Source organism: Ornithorhynchus anatinus, chromosome 21, assembly GCF_004115215.2.
Source record: "Ornithorhynchus anatinus isolate Pmale09 chromosome 21, mOrnAna1.pri.v4, whole genome shotgun sequence".
Taxonomy (NCBI): domain Eukaryota; kingdom Metazoa; phylum Chordata; class Mammalia; order Monotremata; family Ornithorhynchidae; genus Ornithorhynchus; species Ornithorhynchus anatinus.
Window position 1 is genome coordinate 15,446,259 of NC_041748.1, and position 23,462 is coordinate 15,469,720.

Here is a 23,462-nt window from a genome sequence, read left to right on the forward strand (position 1 = left end):
AGTCCTCTGACTCCCAAGTCTGTGCTCTTTCCACAAGCCAATATATATGCTTTTTGTGAATAATTTTCAATCCCCCTCCTCAGACCCCACTAGGATTTATTCAATTTGAGGGCAGGGCTCCTGCCTTCTGATTCTATTGGACTCTCCCAAGCACTCAGTAGAGTGGTCTGCACATAGTATTGACTGATAAATTCTGATGATTCATTTATTCATACATTCATTCATTTAAGCGTATTTACTGAGCGCTTACTAAGCGTTTGGAGAGTACAATTCAGCAGTAAAGAGAGAGAGTCCCCGCCCCTACAGTCTAGAAGGGGGGCGGGGGGAGGGAGACAGACATCAAAATAAGTAAAGAAGCAACAATATAAATAAATAGAATTATAGCTTCATCAATTCAATCGTATTTATTGAGCACTTACCGTGTGCAGGGACTGTACTAAGAGTTCGGGGAGCAGGATTCAGCAATAGAGAGAATCTCCGCCCACACCGGGCTTACTGTCTAGAGGGGGGGGAGACACATCAAAACAAGCAAACCGGCAACGATATAAATAACAAGAATTATAGATCTATACACATCCAAACAAGTACACGGGCATCAATATAAATCAATAGAATTATAGCTATGTACGGGTATACAGAAGTGCTGGGGGGCGGGCGGGGGGGAGGATCAGTGGGCCCTTCCCGCGACCGCCCCCCTCCTCTTCTCCGGGCCTGGGGGAAGGGACGGTGCCCGGCCCCGCGTCCCGTCTGTCTCCAGCCCAGCGCTTGGCAGAGAGTCGGCGCTCAACTATTATGATGAGGAGGATGACGAGGGGAGAGGAGGAGGCCGACGATGAGGATGCTGCGCGGGAGGAGGAGGAGGAGGATGGCTGTGTTAGTCGAAGGCATCGGCCCTCGGGGCAGTGACCTTTCCCCGACCTTGACCCCTCGCGCCCCCCCAGGACCGGACAATCCCCGGTCCCCGCGGTCGGGGCGCAGGGACGGGGAGGGGTCCAGGGGCGGGTCGGGGGTGGGTCACCCCGGGGTGGGGGTGGGGCCAGCGGGCGGAAGTGGCCCCGGAGGCTGGAACCGGCCGGGGCGATGGGACGGGCGGACAGAGGTGGCCGCGGCGGGGGAGGAGGAGGAGGAGGAGGAGGACGGCGGCGAGGGGGCTCCGGCGGGGGAGGGGCCGCCGGGGGCCGCAGGACGGAGCCGGGCCCGGGGTCCGGTTAGCGGGGGCTGCCATGGACCGCTCAGGGCCACCGCCGATGCTCCTCCTGCTGTTGACGCCCCTGCTGACCCTGGCCACCCCCGGCGACGGTGAGTGGGGGGCGATGGAGGGGGAAGGGGACGGGGCCCGGACCCCAACCGCCCTCCCCACCAGGGCGTCGACGACCCCCGCTCGGTGGGAGGAAGGGTCGCCCCCTCCATCGCCGATGGAACCGGGCTGGGGTCGGGGGGGGGGGGGAGTCCCCAAAGTGTCCCCCGCCCCCGGTGAGGGGAGAGCCGAGGGGGACCCCCCCCCGACCACCCCGCCGCCTCGGGGGTCGGGGTCGCCCGGGGTCCGACCCCGAGCGGGGCTCTGGAAGAGACGGGCCGCGGAGGAGGCCCCGCAAGCTGTCAGGGAAGAGACGCCGGAGGGGTCAGGCCGGGGTCAAGGCTGGCAGCGGGCAGGCACTGGGGGCGTCAGGCCCGGCCGGGGGCGCCGGCACGGAGCAAGGGGTCGGAGCTGCCCGAGGGGCCGAGCCCCGGGCAGCGGCTGGCACGGAGATGCCGGAGGAATCGTGCCAGGCCAGAGGCTGGCACAGAGCACGGGGTTCAGAGGCCCTGCCCGGGCGGGAGAGGCGGCTCTGAGCCCCGCATCTTCTCCACGGGGCCCCTCGGGCGGGAACCCCGTTTGGCCTCCCCGTCGGGCAGCCTGGGGCCGGACTCACCTGGGCACCACGATGCTGCGGGTGCAAGTTCGGGCTGGTTTGCACCCGGACGCCTCCTGTGACGCTTAGAGCCTGTCCTCGGGCAGTTGAGAGGCCAGGACCCAGAGGAAGTTTCCTGGGGCGCTTTGACGTCGCGGCACTTTGAGGCCACTCTGTTCCGTGGGAAAATTAGACAAGGTGGAGACCCAGCTGTCCGGGGGCAGGGGGCGGGGGGTCTGCCCGGGGCTGGCTCCATAAACCACCCGGGCAGAGACTGGAGACTCTAAGGAAGAGAGCAGATCTGCCGTCTTGGGCAGGGTGATCTGTGCCCACGTCCCCCGGGGTCTTTGCTTCCACCCAACACACCCGGCCCCCCGGGGACAGAGAGGGCAGGGACCCCCCCCAAGAGCCGAGCCCGGCCTCCGAGGCGAGAGACTCTTTACAAGGAAACAGCGCCGGGGGTGAGGTAGAGCTCGGGTTGCAGCGGGCATGGGGCGGGCACAGAGTGGGCACAAAGCTATCATTATTCCCCTGCCCCCCGTGGGCCTCTCCACGGGGCCTCTGCCGGCACTGGCACCCCGGCCGCTGGCTGGGAGTGGAGGGCAGTGGGCTTGGAGAGGCTGGAAGTGGGCACCCCAGGATCGGCTGGCTTTCCAGCCCAGGGAGCGTCAGGCCAAGCCGCAGCTATCACCTCCCGGGTTCTGGAGGTGATAGCGGCGCTCCTCCGGGCTGGGCCGGATCGTGCCGGGCCGGTGGGGGCCAGGGTCTTGTGTCTCGCCCGCGGGTAGCTGGTCCTGCCGGATTCCTCCTGTTAAGTGGATTGGGTATCCCGGCAACGTGGCATCGTCCCAGCGTGTCCTGGGGCAAAGGGCATGATCCTGACAGGGAGGGGTGACCGAGTCAGAACCAGGTTGGGGAAGCAGCAGGGGAGTCTGTGGGGAGAGGGAGACAGGTGCCCTTGTCTTGCCCCTGGGCTGTGTGACCTTGGGCAGGCCTGAGCTCTCTGGGTCTCATTGGTTTGGCAAGGATGAGGGTTGCAAACAGGCGCATGCACACACTCTCTCTCTCTCTCTCTCTCTCTCTCTCTCTCTCTCTCTCACACACACACACACACACACACACATATATCCATGCATGCGCCATGACATGACTATTCCCCCAGGCCTCTCCCTGGCCTGCCTGCCCCGGAGCACGAAATTGGCTCTGGGGCCCAGGATCCCGGCCTTACCGCCCGCTGAATCGTCAGCCCGGCCCGGGTTCATCCAGGCTCTGCCCGGAGGCTGGGCTGCTCCCATGGGTGGTAGGGTGGCCATGGCCTGGTTGGCTGTATTTGGCACCTGGGGGGTTCAAACTTCTGCTAACATCTCCCTGCCCACGACTCTCCCTGCCCACGACTCTCCCTGCCTATGATTTCTGCCCACGGCTCTCCTTGCTAACTTCCCCCTGGGAGCTCAGAGCTGGAAAATATTTTAATGGGGGGCTCCCTAGCCCATCCCACCTCCTCAGAGAGCCAATCAATCAATCATATTTATTGTTTACTGTGTGCAAAGCACTATACTAAGGAGTTAGGAGAGGACAATAAAACAGAATTGGCAGACACATTCCCTGCCCACAACGAGCTTACAGTCCAGAGGTCTGTCCAGGGTAAATTCCTCCCCAAGCTGGACAGTCTCCCAGAGGTGGACACTGACCACCCTTCTCCATTCTGGGGTCATGACACCTACCCAGGCTCTGCTCACCCACCCCCGTCCCTCCATCCCCCCATTCTCCTCACTTTTGCAGCTGTTGGCTACAGAGGAGCCAGTCTGGCCAAGGGGCTTCCAGTCACTCATCTCTCACCCCTCACAGAGAGGGAAACTGAGGCTGGGCGGCTGGGGCATCAGCCGGAAGTAGGAGCCGGAGGCATACTGGGCCAGGTGGGCCCTGGGAGGTTGGTGGACTGCCCCCATTCCCTCAGCTCCCCTTCTTCTCCTCCCTCCTCCTCCTCCCGCCTCCAGCAGAGCAGGGAATATGGGGATGCAAGGATGCTGTTGATGGGCTCTCTGAGCTAAAATCAGCATCCCAGACTTTGGGGTGAACATTTCCATCAACCCTGCCCCAACCTCTCACTTCTCTTGTCCAGCCCCACCGTCGGCCCAGCTGGCTCTGCCCACAGTTCACAGTTTATCCACTGATAAGCAGTGTCCAGTCCTTCCTCCCACACCGCCCCCACCAACCCGGAGCAGCTGGAGCTGCCCCTGGGGAAGGAGGGCAGGAGGGGGGCAGCTGCTTCCCTTCCCAAGGGGTGTGGAAGGCCCAGGAGCCAGAGGCAGCTGGGCTCTCTCAGTCCTGGGGCTCAGCCACCTCCCAGTCTCCCCTCCCCACAGGGTTTATAATGTTGACTTTGCCACCTTGGGGTGGGGTAGGTATGAAAGGCTGCCTGCCCTTCCTCCCTGGAAAGTCGTGGGTGGGGCCAAGAGGCTAGAATTTTATTTCCTGTCCTGGCCCCTGTTGGGGGGGGGCGATGAGAGGGACAGGAAGGGAGGGGAGGCCTGGTCGACATTGTTGGGAAATCCGGTCCAGAGAGGATAGGTGACTGGCTCAAGGTCACATAGTGGGTGAACGTGGGGGTTTGTGGAGGTTGCGGGGTCATGCGTCAGGGGGTGAAGCTCCTGAGACCTGGGCCAGCCCTCTCCACCTTTCCCTGGGGCAGAGATGGGAGGCAGTGATGGGGGAAGGAGAAGCAGCAGCAGGGGTCCGTATTGCAGTGTACGGACTGAGCACCCCCTGGGTGTCGGGCACTGTACTGAGCATTTACGAAGGTCCAACAGGACCCTGAGTCCCGTTCCCTGACCTCAAGGGGCTTCCGCTCCAGCTGGGAAGAACGACATGCAGTGTGGCCCAGTGGATAAGAGCATGGGCCTGGGTTCTAATACTGGCCCCGGGCACAAGTCTGGGATGTAGCCTTGGGCAAGTCGTTTAACTTCTCTGTGCCTTAGTTACCTCATTGTAAAATGGAGATTAAGACTGTGAACCCCACGTGGGACATGGACTGTGTCCAACCTGATTATCTTGCATTTACCACAGCACTTAGTACAGTGCCTGGCACACAGTAAGCACATAACAAAATCCAGCTCTTAGAACAGTGCTTGGCACATAGTAAGTGCTTAACAAATACCATCATTATTAAATACCATAGTACCGAGGTCACCCCCGTGCTGACCTCAGTCCTCCCGCCCTCTCCCTGGCCCCGGCGGTACCTTGCAGACTCTCCATACGTGTCCGAGTACTTCTCCCAGAGCGCCCAGAAGCTGTCCTTCTACGAATGGTACGGCCACGCCAAGCTCTTCCAATTCCGCGTGCCCCCGGACACAGTGCTGCTACGGTGGTTGCTACAGGCTTCTCGGGACCCAGGGCCCCAGTGCGGTGACGTTGAGATCAGTGTGTGCGTCCTCGGGGTGGTGGGGAGGACGGGGGGACCTGGAGGGTGGGAAGGTGCCTGGGGCTCCACTCACCGCGGCCTCCACCCCTCCAGCCACTTCCGCCATGGCGCCCCACCTGTTATCAACCCACTGGGCACAGCCTTCCCCCTTAATACCTCCGTGTGGCCGTCTTTCCGTCTGCCCATGACGCTGTCGGTCACGCTGCAGAACCACACGCTCGTCAACGTCTCCAGCCCCGCTCCGGGGGACTGGTTCATCGCTGCTCACCTGCCCCGTGCCTCGCAGAAGATCCAACTGAAGGTGAGAGCCGGGGGTGCGGGGGACCGTTGGGGGGACCGGCAGGGGACTGGGGAAGGGGTCGGCTCCCCTCGGTGATCCGCCCCCGTCCCCCACACGCTCTCTCTCCAGGGCTTCTCCACGCCGTGTGCCTACACTTTCCAGCCGGATATGCTGGTGCTTCGGCTGGTCAGCGTGCCCATCCTGGAGCCCGGCACCCCCCTCCCGCTCAGCGTCCTCGCCCCCCGCCCTTCCCATGCCAAGTGAGCTGAGCCTCCCACTCTGCTCCCATTTACTGTCTTGAATAACCCCAGCCCCCACATCCTCCTCCAGAGCCCCCATCCTCGTCAGGTCCCCTACCGTCCTGCAGTGCCCCCGACCTACTCCTGACCCCCTTGCCCTGTTTCTAAACCTCCAGCCATCCCCAGTTCACCCCTCAACTTCACTTCAGTTTTCCCCATCATTGCCTCAAATTCCCATCCATCAATGGTATTTATTGAGCACTTACTGTGGGCAGAGCCCACTGTACTAAGCGCTTGGGAGAGTCCAATACAACAGAGTTGGCAGACGTGTTCCCTGCCCACAATGACTCTGCAGTCTAGAGGGCCCATCCCCACCCCAGCCCTTGACTCAGCTCCCCAGAGGGTGGAGCCTGGGACATGCCCAGAGCCCCCCAGGCTGACATCTCCTCCCCTGCAGGATGTTTGTGCCAGAGTACACGGTGGAGCTGCGTCTGGAGCTGCGGGGCTGCGGCGGGGGTCAGGGCTGCCCGGTGCGGCTCTCCCTGGGCCCCATCACACTGCCCCGCTCCTTCCAGCGGGTCGTCAACTGCACGGGCAGGCCCGTCCCCTGCCGCCTGATCCTGGACGCACCCCCCTGGGACCGGTGGCTGCCACTCACCGTGGAGAGCCTGGCCGGCCCCAACGTCAGCGTGACCCTGGAGGTCATCGCCTCGTTCTCAGGTGCCACTACCACCCTCTCTCCCCCTCCCAGCTAAGTCACACCCCTCTGCCTGTCCCCCTCTCCAGCCTGCCCTGTGTCACTGATGCCCCCTGGCCCTATATCCTGCACCGATTGGGCACTATCAGGCGACCCTCCCCACTGGTCCCTGACCCAAGTCCTCATATACGACCCCATCCCCTGGTGCCAACCCTCCCTGGTCCCACTGCCAACCCCCCAGGCTCCGCCCTGCTGACCCACCCTCCGATCTCTGCCAAACAGTGTGCCGACCGGGACACGTCGCCTCTGTCCTCAGCTTCTATGCCGGCCTCAACCAGAGTCACAGCCCTTCTTCCCCTCTGCTGCCTGTGGCCTCCTATGGGCCTCTGTGGCCCGGTGGGGCTCCAGATGAGCCCATGGGGGGGCCCTTCTGCCTGCGCAGCCAACCGGTAGTGCGTGAGGACCTGGACGTGGTATCGGTGCGTTTCCGGCTACTTGACGGGCCCAGCGTGGCTGTGCAGGCCGGGCTGCCCACGCTGCTGCTGCTTAGCCTCCGCTCCGGCATGGACAGCGGTGGGACCCTCGTCATCAGCCTCCTGCTCAACCAGGTGGGGGCCTGGCTTTGGCCAGTCTGGGCCAGGGGGCTGGGGGCTGACGGCAACCAGGGCCGACTAGGGCCCGGTACGACTGGCAGAAGTCAACTTTCCTTCACTCTGCCCCTGTGCACCACAGCCTGGGCAGAGGAAGCAGAACCTGGAAAGAAACAGACATTAATATAAATTAGTAATTTATGATATATAATTTAAAGATACATATAAGTGCTGGGGCGTTGAGGGTGGAACAGATATCAAAATGCCCAAAGGTCACAGATTCAAGTGCATAATAATAATAATAATGATAATGTTGGTATTTGTTAAGCTCTTACTATGTGCAGAGCACTGTTCTAAGCGCTGGGGTAGATACAGGGTAATCAGGTCGTCCCACGTGAGGCTCACAGTCTTAATCCCCATTTTACAGATGAGGGAACTGAGGCACAGAGAAGTTAAGTGACTTGCCCACAGTCACAGTCGACACAGAAGGGAGAGGGAGTCGGGGAAAAGAGGGCTTAATCAGGGAATGCCTCTTGGAGGAGATGGGACCTTAATAGGCTTCAAAGGTCGGACAGTGGTGGTCTGGGGTACATGGATAGGGAAGGAGGTACAGGCCAGAAGGAGGGCATGGGAACTGTATCAGTGGTGAGATAGATGAGATCAGGGAACAGTGAATAAACTGGCGCTAGAGGAGCAAAGTGTGAAATAGGTGAGGTGAGGTAGAAGGGGGCGAGCTGATTGAGTGCTTTAATGCCAATAGTGAGTTTCTGTTTGATGTGGAGGTGGGTGGGCAGTCATTGGAGGTTCTTGAGGAGTGTGGAGATGTGAACTGAACTGTTTTTTAGAAAAATGATCTAGGCAGCAGAGTAAAGTATGAACTGGAATGGGGAGAGACCATGGGCAGGGCAAGGCAGGAATGGGCAGGGAGGTCAGCAAGGAGGATGAAGTAATAATTAAGACAGGTTAAGATAAGTGCTTGGATCACCATAGTAGCAGTTTGGATGGTATTCATTCATCCACTCAGTTGTATTTATTGAGCACTGTACTCAGCGCTTGGAAAGTACAATTGGGCAACAGATAGAGACAATCCCCACCCAACAATGGGCTCACAGTCTAGAAAGGGGAGACAGACAATAAAACAAAACAAGTAGACAGGCAGATGGCAGAGCAAAGGATGGATTTTAGCAGTGTCGTGAAAGTAGAAGTGACAGGATTTGCTGACACTAAGTGTGTGGGCTAAGAATAATAATGATAATACTACTGGTTAAACGCTTACTATCTGTGTCAATCACTCTTCTAAGCACTGAGATAGTTACAAGGTAATCAGGTTGTACACAGTCCCTGTCCCATATGGAGCTTACAGCCTAACTCCCATTTTACAGGTGAGGTAACTGAGGCACAGAGAAGTTAGGTGAATTGCCCAAGTCACACAGCAGACGTATTGGAGCTGGGATTAGAACCCAGCTCCTCCTGACTCCCAGGCCAGGGTTCTAGGTTTTTGAGATACAGAGGTTGGCGTTGTGTACAGTAATGGGAAAGACAGGGGGAGGCCTGGACTTGGGTGGGAAGTTGAAGAGTTCTGTTTTGGACAGGTTTAGTTTGAGGTGTCCACGGGACATCCAAGTAGAGATGTCCTGAAGGCAAGAGAAGGTGTGAGGCTGAGGCGAAAGAGAGAGATCAGGGCTGGAGATGTAAATTTGGGAATCATCTGCATAAAGATGGTAATTGAACCCAGGGGACTGGTAGAGTTCTCCAAGGGAGAGGGTGGAGATGCTCCAGAAGGTTGGGGGCTGGGGGCCTGTGGAGGTCCCGCTGACTACTGGACTTCCCCTGCAGACTTCCTTGAGCGAGGCCAATGCCACCGTGGTCGCCTGTGTGAGTGCCGGGTCGCCGGTGCTAAAACTCAACACGACCCACAACTGCACCACAGGTGAGGCCTGGGATGCGACCGTGCAGCCGGGGTTGGGGTGGCGTGGGTCAGGCCGGAGACGGTTGCACCCTGCACCACCAAGGGTGCCCCCCCCAGGATTTTGTCACCTCAGAAAGAGGGTCTTCCCATAACCTGGGGAGGGAAGGAGCCTCGACCCAGCCTGGGCTGGCCCAGCATGAAGGGCCTAGGCATCCTGGGTCCTACATCTTCCTAGTGCCCCCCGGCCCCATCCCCACAGCTCCACCCCACCATCCCCCTCCCTGCCCAGCCTTCTTCCAGGGCCACCCCCTGCGGCTGAACGCGGCCTCCCCCGAGGCCACGCTGGCCATCCCCTTCCCAGAGACCGACAACTGGTTCCTCAGCCTTCAGCTGCTCTGCCCCGAGAACCTGAGGTGAGTGACCGGCCGGCGGGGCCGGAGGGCCCGGGGAGGTGAGGAGAGGCTGTTCCCAGCCGCTGACGCCCCCCTCCCCTGCCGACAGTGGCTGTCCCACAGCGCGGGCCCACGTGGTGACCGTGGCCTACCTGACCCCGTGCCTGGATGACTGCGGCCCATACGGCCAGTGCAGCCTGTTGAGGCGTCACGGCTTCCTGTATGCCGGCTGCAGCTGCAAAGTCGGTGAGCGGCTCCCCCCACCCCCCTTGCATGCCCCCTTCCTCTCCCCCAACCATACCCACAAAGACGCACACACAGACACCCCTCTGCCTGCCCACACAGCCTGTCTGGCCCAGATCGCAGAGGAACGGGAGGAAGTGGGGGGATGTACCGAGCGGCTTCTTGTCCAGCTCAGCCTCTGACTCACCTTTCTGCGGTGGTCCAGGGCTGTGCGAGCCCCTCCTTCTCGCGGCTCCCCCATCAGAGGGGGTGGGGGGGACACGGAGATGCCCTACTCCCCAACAGTCGTCCCCACCCCATCCGTTGCCCCGCAGACTTCTGGCACTGCCGGGCTCAGGGCCGGGCGGGGGGAGAGGTCCCTGCCGGCTGGCCGGACTGTGCCGGCCCGCGGCCCTCCCCGTCCCGAGCCGAGCCTCCATCCCCGGATCGGCCCACGTCCCCGTCCCCGTCCCGCCCCGTCCCCGCAGGCTGGCAAGGCTGGAGCTGCACTGATGACACGCAGGCCCAATCCGTGGCCACACAGCAGGTGGCCGCGCTGCTGCTCACCCTCAGCAACCTCATGCTGCTGCCGCCCATCGCCGTGGCCGTCCACCGCTTCCACTTGGTGGAGGCCGCCGTCTACACCTACACCATGTTCTTCTCCACGGTGCGCCACTACCCCAATCTGCAGGGGGGAGCCTAGGGGACCCGGGGGGCCGGGAGGAGACCGGGTACTTTCTGTGTCGGTACTCACGTCGGCCACCCGCGCCCCGCAGTTCTACCATGCCTGCGACCAGCCCGGGGTGGCTGTCCTGTGCATCATGGACTATGACACGCTGCAGTACTGTGACTTCCTGGGCTCTGTCGTCTCCATCTGGGTCACCATCCTGTGCATGGCCCGGCTCAAGCGCCTGGTGAAATACGTGAGTTCGCAGGCCGGACGGGGGTGCCTCGACTCGGGGTGGGGCCCAGGCCGATGACTGGGGGTGGCCCAAGGGTAATGGGGTGCAGGTGGGTCTGAGGATCAGGACTGTGGCGTGGTCCAGGGTTGTGGACTAACAGACGTGGACTGGGGTGGGCCAAGGGGCTAGGACTGGGGTAGGTTCAAGGATGTAGTCCCAGGGATCTGTGGAACTGGGTGAGGGTCCAGGGATTTAGACTGGAGGCTGTGGACTGGAGGAGGGTCTGGGGGTGTGGCCTGGGGGCATGGTTGCCAACCCCACTAGACCCAGCATCTAGAGTGTAAGGCTTGTGGAGCTGGGGGTGTAATTCTAGAAGGGTCCAGATGTGGGGGTAGCCCCCTAGGCTCCCTCAGACAGGGGTTCAGGAGCAGCGGTTCTAATCCCGGCTCCGCCACTCATCTGCTGTGTGACCTTGGGCAAGTCACTTCACTTCCCTATGCCTCAGTTCCCTCATCTGTCAAATGGGGATTAAGAGTGTGAGCCCTTTGTGGGACAGGGACTGTGTCCAACCTGATTAACTTGTATCTAACCTAGCATTTAGCACAGTGCGCAGCACATAGTAAGCGCTTAACAAGTACAATTATTATTACGATTAGTGGCAGATGCTCTGTCTGGTGTTCAGGTCCTGGGGGGCTGAGACCATTCCTCCAAGCCCCTTGCTGATGGTCTGAGATTCTCCCTGCATGTCCCTCACCGGTGGACTGAGGACCCCCCTCCATAGACCCTCAGTACAGATCTCCTCGGTTGTCCCTCCCTGTGACCCCTCTCTGTTTGGGGGAGGGCTGCAGCGAGGCGGAGAGCTTTGTTCAGCCTCTCACGTGAAAAGAAAGGGGCATGGCGCTGTGGGAGACCACAGCCAATTCCCCTCTCCCCTCCCCGCTGCTGTGACCCCCACAGGTCCTCTTTGTCTCGGGGACCCTGATCATCGCCATGTCCATGCAGCTGGACCGCAAGGGCATCTGGAACATGTTGGGACCCTGCCTGTTTGCACTGACCATCATGATCTCTGCGTGGGTGAGAAAAGAGGGGACTTCCATTTTGGGGAGCCTGCCCCCATGGCAGACAGTTTTTCAGGGGGTGGCAATGGTTAGCTGCTTGCTGAGGTCCCCGTGGTGGCTGTGACTCATGCTGGGGATCGCCCATCTGGGAGGCAGACTGGCAAGGGATGGCACAGGGGTAGTGGTGTCCGAGCTGCTGGGGCCCGGGTGGGTGAGGGGAGAGAGCCCGTTGTTCCTGGCAATGTGGGGCAGGATGGGGCAGAACGACTGCTCTGGGCTAGGGAAAGCAAAGCTACGGGGCCTGCCTGGGCCTGCCTTGCCTAGAGGTGGCACCGCCCCGGGCCATCAGGCTGGCAGCAGGGAGACCAGCCTTCCGGGCAAAACCACACTTTCCCCAGACTCCAGGTCTCTCCACTGCCCTGGGCACCTCTCTCCCCCGCTGTTGGGGAGTTGGTCAAGCCCCTGGGCATGGCCAGGCCTAGGCTCAGCAGGTAGCCAGCTGACTCTGGAGAGAGCAGTCGGCCCTTCCTCTGTTTCCCCAAGGGGTGCCCGGCCCACCCCTTCCCCGACATTCCCCCATGGCCACACCCAGATAGACCCGAGGAACCGGTCTCGGAGGGTGAGGGCCCAGGTCGGGGGCTTTCCGGCTCCTTCAGGACTTTCTGGGGCTCCTGCCTCCCAACCAGGCTTGGATGGGTTGGATCCCGTGTCCGGCAGGGAGGGATGGTGGGAGCGGGCCAGGGGGAGCTGGGGCTTGCAGAGAGTGGAGGTTGTGCCCCGAGCCTCCAGACCCCAGCCCCGGGCTCTGGAAATCTGACTGATGAGGTTGCAAAGCAACATTCCAGGCCGGGGAGGTGCGGGGAGGGGGAGGTGAAGTCAGGAGACCCGGACAGGGCCGGCAGCCGGGACCGATCCCCAGGCAGGGTCGTGACCGGTGGCCGTCCCCTCCCCCACAGGTGTACCGGGGCGCTCAGCGTCGGAGCTGCTACCCCAGCTCCTGGAAGCGCTGGGCTTTCTACCTGGTGCCCGGGCTGGCGCTGGCCCTGGTGGCCGTCGGTGTGTACGCCTTCCTGGAGACCAGCACCAACTACTATTACACCCACAGCATCTGGCACGTGCTGGTGGCCAGCAGTGTGGCCTTCCTTTTGCCCCCCCGGGACGAGCACCAAGAGCCATGGGCCTGGCCCGCCAAGCTCACTTGCCGCTACCAGATCTGCAGAAATGACCGCGAGGAGCTGTATGCTGTGACGTGAGGCCATGGCGGGGGCCACTGGCCGGGGCCGATGGAGGGCACGGCCCACTGCTCCTAGCAGAGACTGATGACCCGCAGGCCCGTTCCTCCCCACCTCCTGCCATTCCCTGCCTCGATGCCAGAAGAGGGGCCCACACAGACTAGAGTCCAGTCTGAATAAAATGGCCCTGGTGCAGTCTTGGTCTGGAACGAAGGGCAGGAGGGTCACAGCCGGGTTCCACTCCTGGAAGATCCCTCCTACCCGACTGCACTGCTGATGGACTGAGCGCAGTATGGGAGGGCCCCTGTTGGGTTTGGGTGCCTGGCCATTATCGCCGTGGGGACCACGGTCACCCGCCGGAGAGCCTGGTGGGGGGCAGCGATCGGCTCCGGGTCAGGCGCACAGAGCGGGGTCAGCTGGAAGCTGTGACGCACTGGGCCGGTGACCGCATCTGGGCATCTGGGCTTGTCCCTGCCCCTTTTCTGCCCATTGCTGGTGCCCCTGACTGACCCTGGTGTGCCTAGTGCCTCCTCCACTACCATCCAGTTGGACTCCAGGCTGAGGTACCTCTCAGTGATGCCTGCCAAGTCCTGGACACCTGCCCGTCTGGGCACGGACACTTGATCCCTCTCTCCCTGCTCTGCCTCTCCTGGGCTTAGCTGAGTGGGGCAGGCTCTGCCCTGGAAGCTCCAGGATTCTGGGGGCCGGGAGGCAGGGCCTGGGATCTGGGCCTTTTGGGATGGACATTTCCTGGGACCTTCCCAGGTCCTGCCAGCCTGAGTCAGGTGATCCTGCACCCCTCCTTCCTCTCCCCGTTGCATCCAGTGTCCCCCCCCCCCACTCACCCGAGGGTGAGTGGGCATATGGGAATAGGGCTGGGGGATAGAGAGGAAGTCTCTGGGTTCCCTGTTCAGCCGCCTCCAGCCCCAGAATCCTCCATCCATATCTCAATCAATCAATTAATCAATCACTGGTATTTTTGGAGCACTTACTTGGTGCAGAGCACAGAGTACCGTAGAGTTGGTGGACGTGATCCCTGCTCTGGCAGTCTCATGGAAGAGGCAAACATGAAAATAAATTCCAGGTAGTGCCTGAGTCCCTGCCCCCAGGATTTGGAAGTCATGACTTTTTCAGCTATTGGCCAGGTCCCTCCCATTGAAACCCAGATGGGCCAGGGCCTGGAAACCCCTTCCCCATGACTTACTTGTCCCCCAATTCCTCCCCATCCCACCTCCCCCTTTGGCAGCCCTTGGAGAACCCCTTCCCTGAGGCTTCCCCAACCCCACCTCTAGTACGCTGCATAGTGTACATGGTAGACAGCAATAAATGTCCCTAGTCTTTTCCAAACAGGCTCCCTGAGTTGCAGAGGTGGGTGGTTACAGAAGACTAGTTTTAGATAGGACAAATCTTGATTTTTTTCATTGGTCTTGGCTGGAGGGAAGCAGCTGGCAGAATTTGCAGGGCTTTCCTGACTTAGCCATGGGATGTGATTAAATTTAAATTAATTTTATATGATGCATTCTCCGGACCATTCTAAGCAGGCTCACGCTTCCTCTCAGGTGAGGGGCTAGGAAATAAAAGATGATTTGGGCCTCTTGAGTTTGTTCTCCATTTTTTAAATTTTTTTTAATGGTATTAAGTGCTTACTTTGTGCCAGACACTGTACTAAGCACTGGGAAAGATACAAGCCGATCAGGTTGGGCTGTAGGTTGGACACAGTCCATGTCCCACAGTCTTGATCCTCACTTTCCAGAAGAGGGAACTGAAGCCCAGAGAAGTGAAGTGACTTGACCAAGGTCACGCAGCAGAGACGTGGTGGTGGGATTAGAACCCAGGTCCTTCTGACTCAGGCTCTTTTCACTAGGCAACACTGCTTCTCATTCCACTAGGAAGGCCCGATTTTTGAGGCCAGTCTGAGACGTGGAAGAAGGGACAGATTCCTTGTCCTACAGGGCTGGGTTCTTAATGAGAGACTCTTAGGGTCTAATTGACCCAAACCTGGGACTCAATTGTCAGTCATTTAGTACATCATACTTATTGAGTGCTTACTGTGTGCAGAGCACTGGTTTAAGTGCTTGAGGAAGCACACTATAACAATATAACAGACACATTCCCTGCTCACAATGAGCTTACAGTCTATTAATATAAGTTGATAAAATTATAGATGTGTACATAAGTGCTGTTGGGGCTGGAAGAGGGGATGAATAAAGAAAGCATCACCCCATTTCCCTCCTACCATTCTTCTCCAACCTCTTGAGCGAGTTATCTACATCCACTGTCTCAAATTCCTCTCCTCCAATTCTCTCCTTGTCCCTCTAAACTTGGACTTTCGTCCCCTTCCCTCCACAGAAACCGCCCTTTCCAAGGTTATTAATGATCTCCTTCTTGCCAAATCCAACAGTCTCTATTCCATCCTTATCCTCCTCAACCTCTCAGCTGCCTTTGACACTGTGGACCACCCCCTTCTCCTGGAAACATTATCCAACTTTGGCTTCACTGACCCTATCCTCTCCTGGTTCTCCTCTTATCTCTCTGGCCATTCATTCTCAGTCTCCTACACAGGCTCCTCATCTGCCTCCCACCCCCTAACTGTGGGGGTGGTCCCTCAAGGTTCAGTTCTGGGCCCCCTTCTATTCTCCATCTACACCCACTCCCTTGGAGAACTCATTCATTCCCATGGCTTCAACTACCAACTCTGTGTGGATGATACCCCAATCTACATCTCCAGCCCTGATCTCCCTCTCTGTAGTCTCACATCTCCTCTTGTCTTTAAGACATCTCTACTTGGATGTCTTCCCTGTCACCTCAAACTTGACATGTCCTAAACTGAGTTCCATATCTTTCCACCCAAACCCTGTCCTCCCTGTCACTTTTCCATCACTGTAGATCACATCACTGTACCTTCTGTCTCACAAGCCCATAAACTTGGTGCTATCCTTGACTCCTCTCTTTCATTCAACACACATATTCAATCCATCACTAAATTCTGTCAGTCCCACTTTCAAAACACTGCTAAAATCCACCCTTTCCTCGCCATCCAAACTGCTAGCATGTAAATACACTCATCCTATCTCGCCTGGATTACTGCATCAGCCTCTTGGCTGACCTCTCAGCCTCCTAACTCTCCCCACTCCAATCCCTACTTCACTCTGCTGCTTGGATCATTTTTCTACAAGAACAGTTAGGACATATCATCTTGCTCCTGAAGAACCTCCAGTGGTTGCCGATCCTCCTCCTCATTAAACAAAAACCATTGGCTTTAAAGCTGTCCACCACCTTGCCTCCTCCTACCTTACTTGGCTACTCTCCTACAACTCAGCCTGCACACTTTGCTCCTCTCGTGCTAACCTCACTGGGCCTCACTCTCGCCTGTCTCGCTTCTGGCCTGGACTCCTATGCCTATCAATCTCTGTATCAAACAAAAACTCCTCACTAGTGGCTTCAAAGCTCTCCATCATCTTGCCCCCTCCTACCTCACCTCCCTTCTCTCCTAAATCCCAGCCCACACACTCTGCTCCTGTGGTACTAAACTTCTCACTGGGCCTCTTTCTCACCTGTCCAGCCATCGACCCCTGGCCCACGTCCTACCTCTGGCCTGGAACTCCCTCCCTCCTCAAATCCTCCAAACAATCACACTTCCCCCCTTCAAAGCCCTACTGAAGGCTCACCTCCTCCAAGAGGCCTTCCCAGACTAAGCCCCCTTTTCCTCAGCTCCCCCTTCCCTCCCCATGGTCCCGACTGGCTCCCTTTGCTCTACCCACTCTCCCCACCCCCCCAGCACTTGTGTATACATGTACATATCTATTATTCAATTTATTTACATTAATGCTTGCTTACTTGCTTTGCTGTGTATATGTCTATAATTCTATGTATTTATATTGATGCTATTGATGCCTGTTTACTTGCTTTGATGTTTGTCTCCCCCCTTCTAGTCTGCAAGCTTGTTGTGAGCAGGGATTGTCTCTCTTTTCTGCTGAATTGTACTTTCCAAGCTCTTAGTACAGTGTCTGCACACAGTATGAGCTCAAGAAATAGGACTGACTGAATGAATGAATGCCCTCCCTCAAATCCGACACTCACCCTCCCCCCCTTCAAAGCCTTATTGAAGGGACATCTCCTCCAAGAGGCCTTCCCAAACTAGGTCCCCCCCTTTCCTCTTCTCCCACTCCCTTCTGCATCACTCTGACTTGCTCCCTTTGTTCTTCCCCCTTCCCAGCCCTACAGCACTTATTTAGATAGCTGTAATTTATTTATTTGTATTGATGTCTGTCTCCCCACTCTAGACTATAAGATCACTGTGGGCAGGGAATGTGTCTGTTTATTGTTGGATTGTATTTTCCCAAGCGTGTAGTACAGTGCTATAGGAATTTTTGTTTTATTATCATTATTTTTATTTTGTATTATCCCAAGAGCTTAGTACAGTGCTCTGCATATAGTAATAAGTCAGAAGGTCATGGGTTCTAAGCAGCAGCATGGCATAGTGGATAGAGAACAGATCTGGGAGTCAGAAAGTCAGGAGGTCATGAGTTCTAATCCCAGCTCTGCCACTTGTCTGCTTGGTGACCTTGGGCAAGTCACTTCACTTCTCTGAGCCTCAGTTCCCTCATCTGTAGAATGGGGATTGAGATCGTGAGCTCCACGTGGGACAGGGACTGTGTCCAGCCGAATTTGCTTGTATTCACCCAGTGCTTAGTCCAGTTCCTGGCACACAGTAAGTGCTTAACAAATGCCATAACAATTATCATTATTCTGTGTGCCTCAGTTACCTCACCTGTAAAATGGGGATTGACACTGTGAGCCCCACATGAGATAGGGACTGTGTCTAAGTCGCTTTGCTTGGATCCATCCCAGCGCTTAGTACAGTGCCTGGCACATAATAAGCACTTAACAAATACCATTATCATTATCGTTATCATTTGTTAAGCATTTCCTATGTGCCAGGCACTGGACTAAGCATGGTCAACAAATAGCATGGACTGATTGATTGATTAGTTGCAACTATGGGGGCAAAGGAGTTCTCCAAGGGAGTGGGTGTAGATGGAGAATAGAAGGGAACCCAGAACTGAGCCTTGAGGTAACCTAAGTGCTAAACAAATGCTACCAGGATTAAATACCACAAATACCATATAAAGGTTGGAGGGGGGGGAGATGTAGGAATTTGGGGGGGCCTGACCCCTGCTGCTGTGGATCTTGGACTGTGCTTCCTTCTGTTTGTGTTTCTGGACTAACTGGACTGCATACTCTCAAGGCTCAGTTTAGGGAATGGCTCTGCTTGTGGGGCTTAGAGGGTCAAAGGTCGTACTTACTTTCAGCCCAACCTCTGCTCCTTCTCCCTCCCCTTGCCTGAGGGGAGTTAGAGTTACAATGGAGGGAGCCTCATGGCCTAGTGGAATGGAGTCCTGGGCTGGTAGTCATTAATTCAGTCTTATTTATTGAGTGCTTACTGTGTGCAGAGTGCTGGACTGTCTGGGAGAGGACCATGCAACAATAAACAGACACATTCCCTGCCCTCACCGAGCTTACAGCCTAAAGATGGAAAGACAGGCATTAATATAAATAAATAACAGCTATGTACACAAGTGCTGTGGGGCTGGGGTGGGGGGCAAAGGGAGCAAGTCAGGGCAAAGCAGAGGAAGTGGGAGAAGAGGAAAGGGGGGGCTTAGTCAGGGAAGGTCTCTTGGAGAAGTGCCTTCAATAAGGCTTTGAAGTGGGGAGGGGAGTTGGGGGGAGAGTAATATTCTGTTGGATTTGAGGAGGAAGGATACTCTAGGCCAGAGGCAGGACGCAGGGGAGAGGTCGGTGAGATGGGCGACATGGAAGGTAAGAAGGTAAGAATTAGAGGAGTTGAAGCATGCTGGCTGGGTTGTAGTAGGAGAGTAGTGAGGTGAGGTAGGAGGGGGCAAGGTGATTGACTGTTATAAAGCCAGTGGTAAGGAGTTTTTGTTTGACGTGGAGACGGATGGGCAACCACTGGAGTTTTTTGGGTCCGAGGACCTGGATTCTAATCCCAGCTCTGCCACTTGCCTGCTGTGTGACTAGGCAAATCACTTCATTTCTCTGTGCCCTAGTTTTCTCATCTGTAAAATGGGGATTCATTTCCTGCTCTCCCTCTCCCTTAGACTGGGAGTCCCAAATGTGCGAGCGACTGTGTCCAACCTGATTAATTTCAATCAGTCCTATTAACTTAGCACTTACTGTGTGCAGAGCCCTGTCCCAAGTGCTTGGGAGAGTACAATATAACAGAGTGGGTAGACCTGTTTCCTGCCCACAGCGAGCTTACAGTCTTAAGGGAGGAAACAAACATGAATGTAAATAAATACATTATGATATGGACATAAGTGCTGTGGGGCTGAGGGAGGGGTGAATAAAGGCGCAAAGACAATGCAGAAGGGAGTGAGAGAAGAGGAAATAAGGGCTTAGTCAGGGAAGGCCTCTTGGAGGAAATGGGCTTTTATTAAGGCTTTGAAGGTGGGGAGAGTGATCAGCTGTCAAATATGAAGAGGGAGGGTATTCCAGGCCAGAGGCAGGATGTGGGTTACAGCTCAGTGGGGAGATAGATGAAATAGAGGTAAAGTGAATAGGTTGGTGTGACAGGCATGAAGACTGTAGTAGAAAACCAAGGAGATAGGTATAATAATGATGGTATTTGTTAAGTGTTTACTATGTGCCAAGTACTGTTCTAAGCGCTGGGGGAGACACAAGTAAGCAGGTTGTCCCACGTGGGGCTCACAGTCTTAATCCCCATTTTACAGATGAGGTAACCGAGGCACAGAGAAGTGAAGTGACTTGTCCAAAGTCACACAGCTGCAAGTGGCGGAGCCAGAATTAAAACCTATAACCTCTGACTCCCAAGGCCGTGTTCTTTCCACTAAGCCACCCTGTTTTTGTATCTGTCTTGGCGCTTAGTACAGTGCTTGATGTGCAGTAAGTGCTTAACAAGTACCACAAAATAAAATAAAAAATACCCCCCAAAAAAGGATGGAATGTTTTCTTCAGTTGTGGACTTTGGCCTCCAGGGTAAACATGAGCCCCACCCCTGCCCAGAAAACCTCCCGCGAGGTGGAGGAGGGGTTGGGTTGTTTCCCTGCTCACCTGAGGTCAGGTGAGGGATGGGGGAGGTTGTTGAGGGACTGGACTCAGCTCTGAGAGGAAAGTAGGGTGATCAGGTGTGGGCAGGGAGTGTGTCTTATATTGTCACGTTGTAATAATAATAATAATGACAATAATGATGGTATTGTTAAGCGTTTACTATGTACCAACAACTGTTCTCAGCCCTGGGATAGATGAAAGGTAATGAGGTTGTTCCAGATGGGGCTCACAGTCTTAATCCCCATTTTACAGATGAGGTAAGTGAGGCACTGAGAAGTTAAGTGGCTTGCCCAAAGTCACACAGCTGACTAGTGGCAGAGCAGGGATTCAAACACACAACCTCTGACTCCCAAGCCCCTGCTCTTTCCATTAATCCACACTGCTTCCCAAACACTTAATAAGCCTCAATAAATATAATGGATCGATTGATAGCACGCCAGGTTACACTACTGAGCAAAGACAGTCTTCTGTATTTATTAAAGTATTAGTATTAATAGTATTTATTAAAGATTTACTATGTATCAAGCCTGTGGTTGGTAGATAAAAGATAATCAAATCAGACCCAATCCCACTCACACACTAGTTTGCAGCCTAAAGGAATCAATCATATTTATTATTAATAATAATAATAATGGTATTTGTTAAGTACTTACCTTGTGCAAAGCACTATTCTAAGCACTGGGGTTGATACCGGGTAATCAAGTTGTCCCACATGGGGCTCACAGTCTTAATCCCCATTTCTCAGTTGAGGTAACTGAGACACAGAAGTTAAGTGACTTGCCCAAAGTCACATAGCTGAAAAGTGGCAGTGCTGGGATTAGAACCCACGACCTCTGACTCCCAAGCCCAGACTCTTTCCTGGATGCAGAGCTCTATAAAATGATCTTGGAAAAGTACAGGGTAACAGAGGTGGCAGAAAGGAGAAGCAGAGAGGTTTAGAGGAAGGGGCTTGGGCCTGGGAATCAGATGACCTGGGTTCTAATCCTGGCTCTGCCACTTACCTGCTGTGTGACCTTGGGCAAATCACTTTACTTCTCTCACTCACACAAAAAACGGTATTTATTGAGTGCTTACTGTACACAGAGCACTGAACTAAGCACTTGGGAGAATACAAAACAGTAGTTGGTAGACACACTCCCTGCCCACAAGGAGCTTACAATTTATTGATAATAAGAATAATAAGCATTGGGATGGATACAGGAAATCGGGTTGGATACAGTCCCTAGTCCCACGTGGGACTCACAATCTCAATCCCCACTTTACAGATGAAGCCCAGACAATTGAGGCCCAGAGAAGTTAATGACTTCCTCAAGGTCACACAACAGACAAGTGGCAGAGTCAGGATTAGAACCCATGACTTTCTGACTCCCAGGCCTGTGCTCTATCCACTACTCCATGCTGCTTCTTACTGTGTGCCAGGCACTGTACTAAATCCTGCAGTAAATACTAGATTATCAGGTTGAACACACTGCCTGTCACACAGGCAGTTCATAGTCTGAATTGAAGGAAGAAGGATTTAACCCCCATTTTACAGATATGATAATTGGGGTTTACTTGCAGTATTCTAAGCATTGGAGTAGGTACAAATTAAACAGATCAGACACAGTCCCTGCCCCACATGGGGCTTACTGTCTAAGTAGGAGGGAGAACAGGTACCACATCCTCATTAATAAAAATAATAATAATATTTATGGCACTGGGGCAGAAACAAGGATTTTATAGAAGCAGCCTGGCAGTCACAGGAGTTGGGTTCTAATTCTGATCTGCCACTTGCTTGCTGTTATCTTGGGCAAGTAACTTCACTTCTCTTGCCTCAGTTCCCTTATCTGTAAAAGAGAGATTAAATCATCCTCCCTCCAACCTAAACCATGCACTCTATGTGGGACAGGGATTGATTGATTAACAAGTAGCATGGCCAAGTGGAATCAGAGAACCTGGGATCTAATCCCAGCTCCACCTCTTGTCTGCTCTGAGATCTTGGGCAAGTCATCAATGGTATTTATTGAGCATTTACTATGGGCAGAGCACTGTACTATGCTCTTGAGAGACAATATAAGAGAGCTACCAGATGCTTCCCCAGCACACAACCAACTTACAGTCTTGTGGGGGAGACACATTAATAGAAATAAGTAGTTTATAATATATATACACCTCATCTGTTAAATGGGGATTTATCCTGTGAGTCCCATGTGGGAAGGGGGCTGTGTCTAACCTGATGAACTTGAATCTACCCCAGGGCTTAGTACAGTGTCTGGCACACAGTGAGCACTGAACAGATACCCTTTAAAAAAATACCATAAAAAAACTCCCATTTTACAAAAGAGGAGACTGAGGCCAGAGAAGTGCCGCAACTCGCCTGAGGTCACAGAGCAGACGCGTGTCAGGGGCTGGGTCCTCTGGGTCCTAGTCCTGTCAGTCAGTCAGTCAATTGTATTTATTATTTCTGCATACAGAGCACTGAACTAAATGCTATTCTAAACACTAAACTGTAACAAAAAAACAGACATATTCCCTGTCCACAACAAGCTGACAGTCTAGAGTGCGAGACAGCCATTAATATATCTAAATGACAGATAGGGATGTAAGTGCTGTGGGGCTGGGAGGGGGGATGAATAAAGGGAGCTTTCCATTTGGTCTCCCGGCTGACCCCTGGTCCACGTCCTACCCCGGGCCTGGAACACCTGCCCGCCTCAAACCCGACAACCACTCTCTCCCCCTCTTCAAAACCTTAGTGAAGGCCCATTTTATCTCCTCCAAGAGGCCTTCCCAGACTAAGCCCCATTTTTCCTCAACTCCCACTCCTTTCTGCATCACCCTGACTTGCTCTCTTTGCTCTTCCCCCCAGCCCCACTGCCTTTATGTCCCTATCTGTCATTTTATTTATTTGTACTGATGTCTGTCTCCCCCTGCCCAGCCCCAGACCATTACCTCCTTGTAGGCAGGGGGTAATAATAATAATAATGTTGGTATTTGTTAAGCGCTTACTCTGTGCCGAGCACTGTTCTAAGCGCTGGGGGAGATACAGGGTCATCAGGTTGTCCCACGTGAGGCTCAGAGTTAATCCCCATTTTACAGATGAGGTAACTGAGGCACAGAGAAGTTAAGTGAATTGCCCACAGCCACACCGCTGACAAGTAGTGGAGCCGGGATTCAAACTCATGACCTCTGACTCCCAGGCCCGTGCTCTTTCCACTAAGCCACGCTGTCACTGTTCGTTGTCGTATTATGCTGTGCACACAGTAAGCGCTTAATAAATGCGACTGAATGAATGAAATTAGTAATAATAATTACAATAATGTTGGTATTTGTGCTTCTAAGTACCGTTCTAAGCCCTGGAGTAGAAAGAGGTAATCAAGTCGTCCCAGACGAGGCTCACAGTCTTGATCTCCATTTTCCAGATGAGGTAACTGCGGCACAGAGAAGGGTAGCTGACAGGTGGCGGGGTGGAGATTAGAACCCACGACCCGGCGGCTCTTGCCACTGAGCCACGCTGCTTCAGGCCCCGTTGCTCGGGGGACGGGCCTCAGAGCCATCGGAGA

At 55.3% G+C, this 23,462-nt stretch overlaps 1 protein-coding gene and 1 long non-coding RNA gene across 3 annotated transcripts; one reads left to right on the forward strand and one right to left on the reverse strand.

The window, feature by feature from the left end:
* Positions 1–486: 486 nt before the first annotated feature.
* On the reverse strand, positions 487–23,282 carry LOC114806111. The gene is made up of 6 exons (XR_003754212.1): positions 23,245–23,282; positions 6,791–7,282; positions 5,470–5,608; positions 5,132–5,351; positions 1,914–2,065; positions 487–841 (listed from the first exon to the last, which is right to left on the reverse strand). It is a non-coding gene; the product is annotated as an uncharacterized LOC114806111 (long non-coding RNA).
* PGAP6 (post-glycosylphosphatidylinositol attachment to proteins 6) lies at positions 1,187–14,433 on the forward strand. Of its 2 annotated transcripts, none has more exons than XM_029049254.2 (13): positions 1,187–1,299; positions 5,139–5,316; positions 5,407–5,614; positions 5,723–5,853; positions 6,290–6,552; positions 6,812–7,137; positions 8,956–9,049; positions 9,318–9,441; positions 9,530–9,666; positions 10,131–10,309; positions 10,419–10,565; positions 11,502–11,618; positions 12,559–14,433. In XM_029049254.2, exons 1-13 carry the CDS (start codon positions 1,224–1,226, stop codon positions 12,853–12,855), a joined length of 2,277 nt encoding a protein of 758 aa, XP_028905087.1. In that variant the 5' UTR covers positions 1,187–1,223; the 3' UTR covers positions 12,856–14,433. The 2 variants fall into 2 exon arrangements, with proteins under 2 accessions (XP_028905087.1, XP_028905088.1); XM_029049255.2 differs by having other exon boundaries at positions 5,139–5,199.
* Positions 23,283–23,462: the final 180 nt, after the last annotated feature.

Coding starts and splice junctions, on each gene's coding strand:
- PGAP6 (XM_029049254.2), top strand. CDS start 1,224: ATGGACCGCTCAGGGCCACCGCCGATGCTCCTCCTGCTGTTGACGCCC. Junction 6,553..6,811: donor GGTCATCGCCTCGTTCTCAG/GTGCCACTACCA, acceptor TCTGCCAAACAG/TGTGCCGACCGGGACACGTC. Junction 9,050..9,317: donor GACCCACAACTGCACCACAG/GTGAGGCCTGGG, acceptor CTCCCTGCCCAG/CCTTCTTCCAGGGCCACCCC.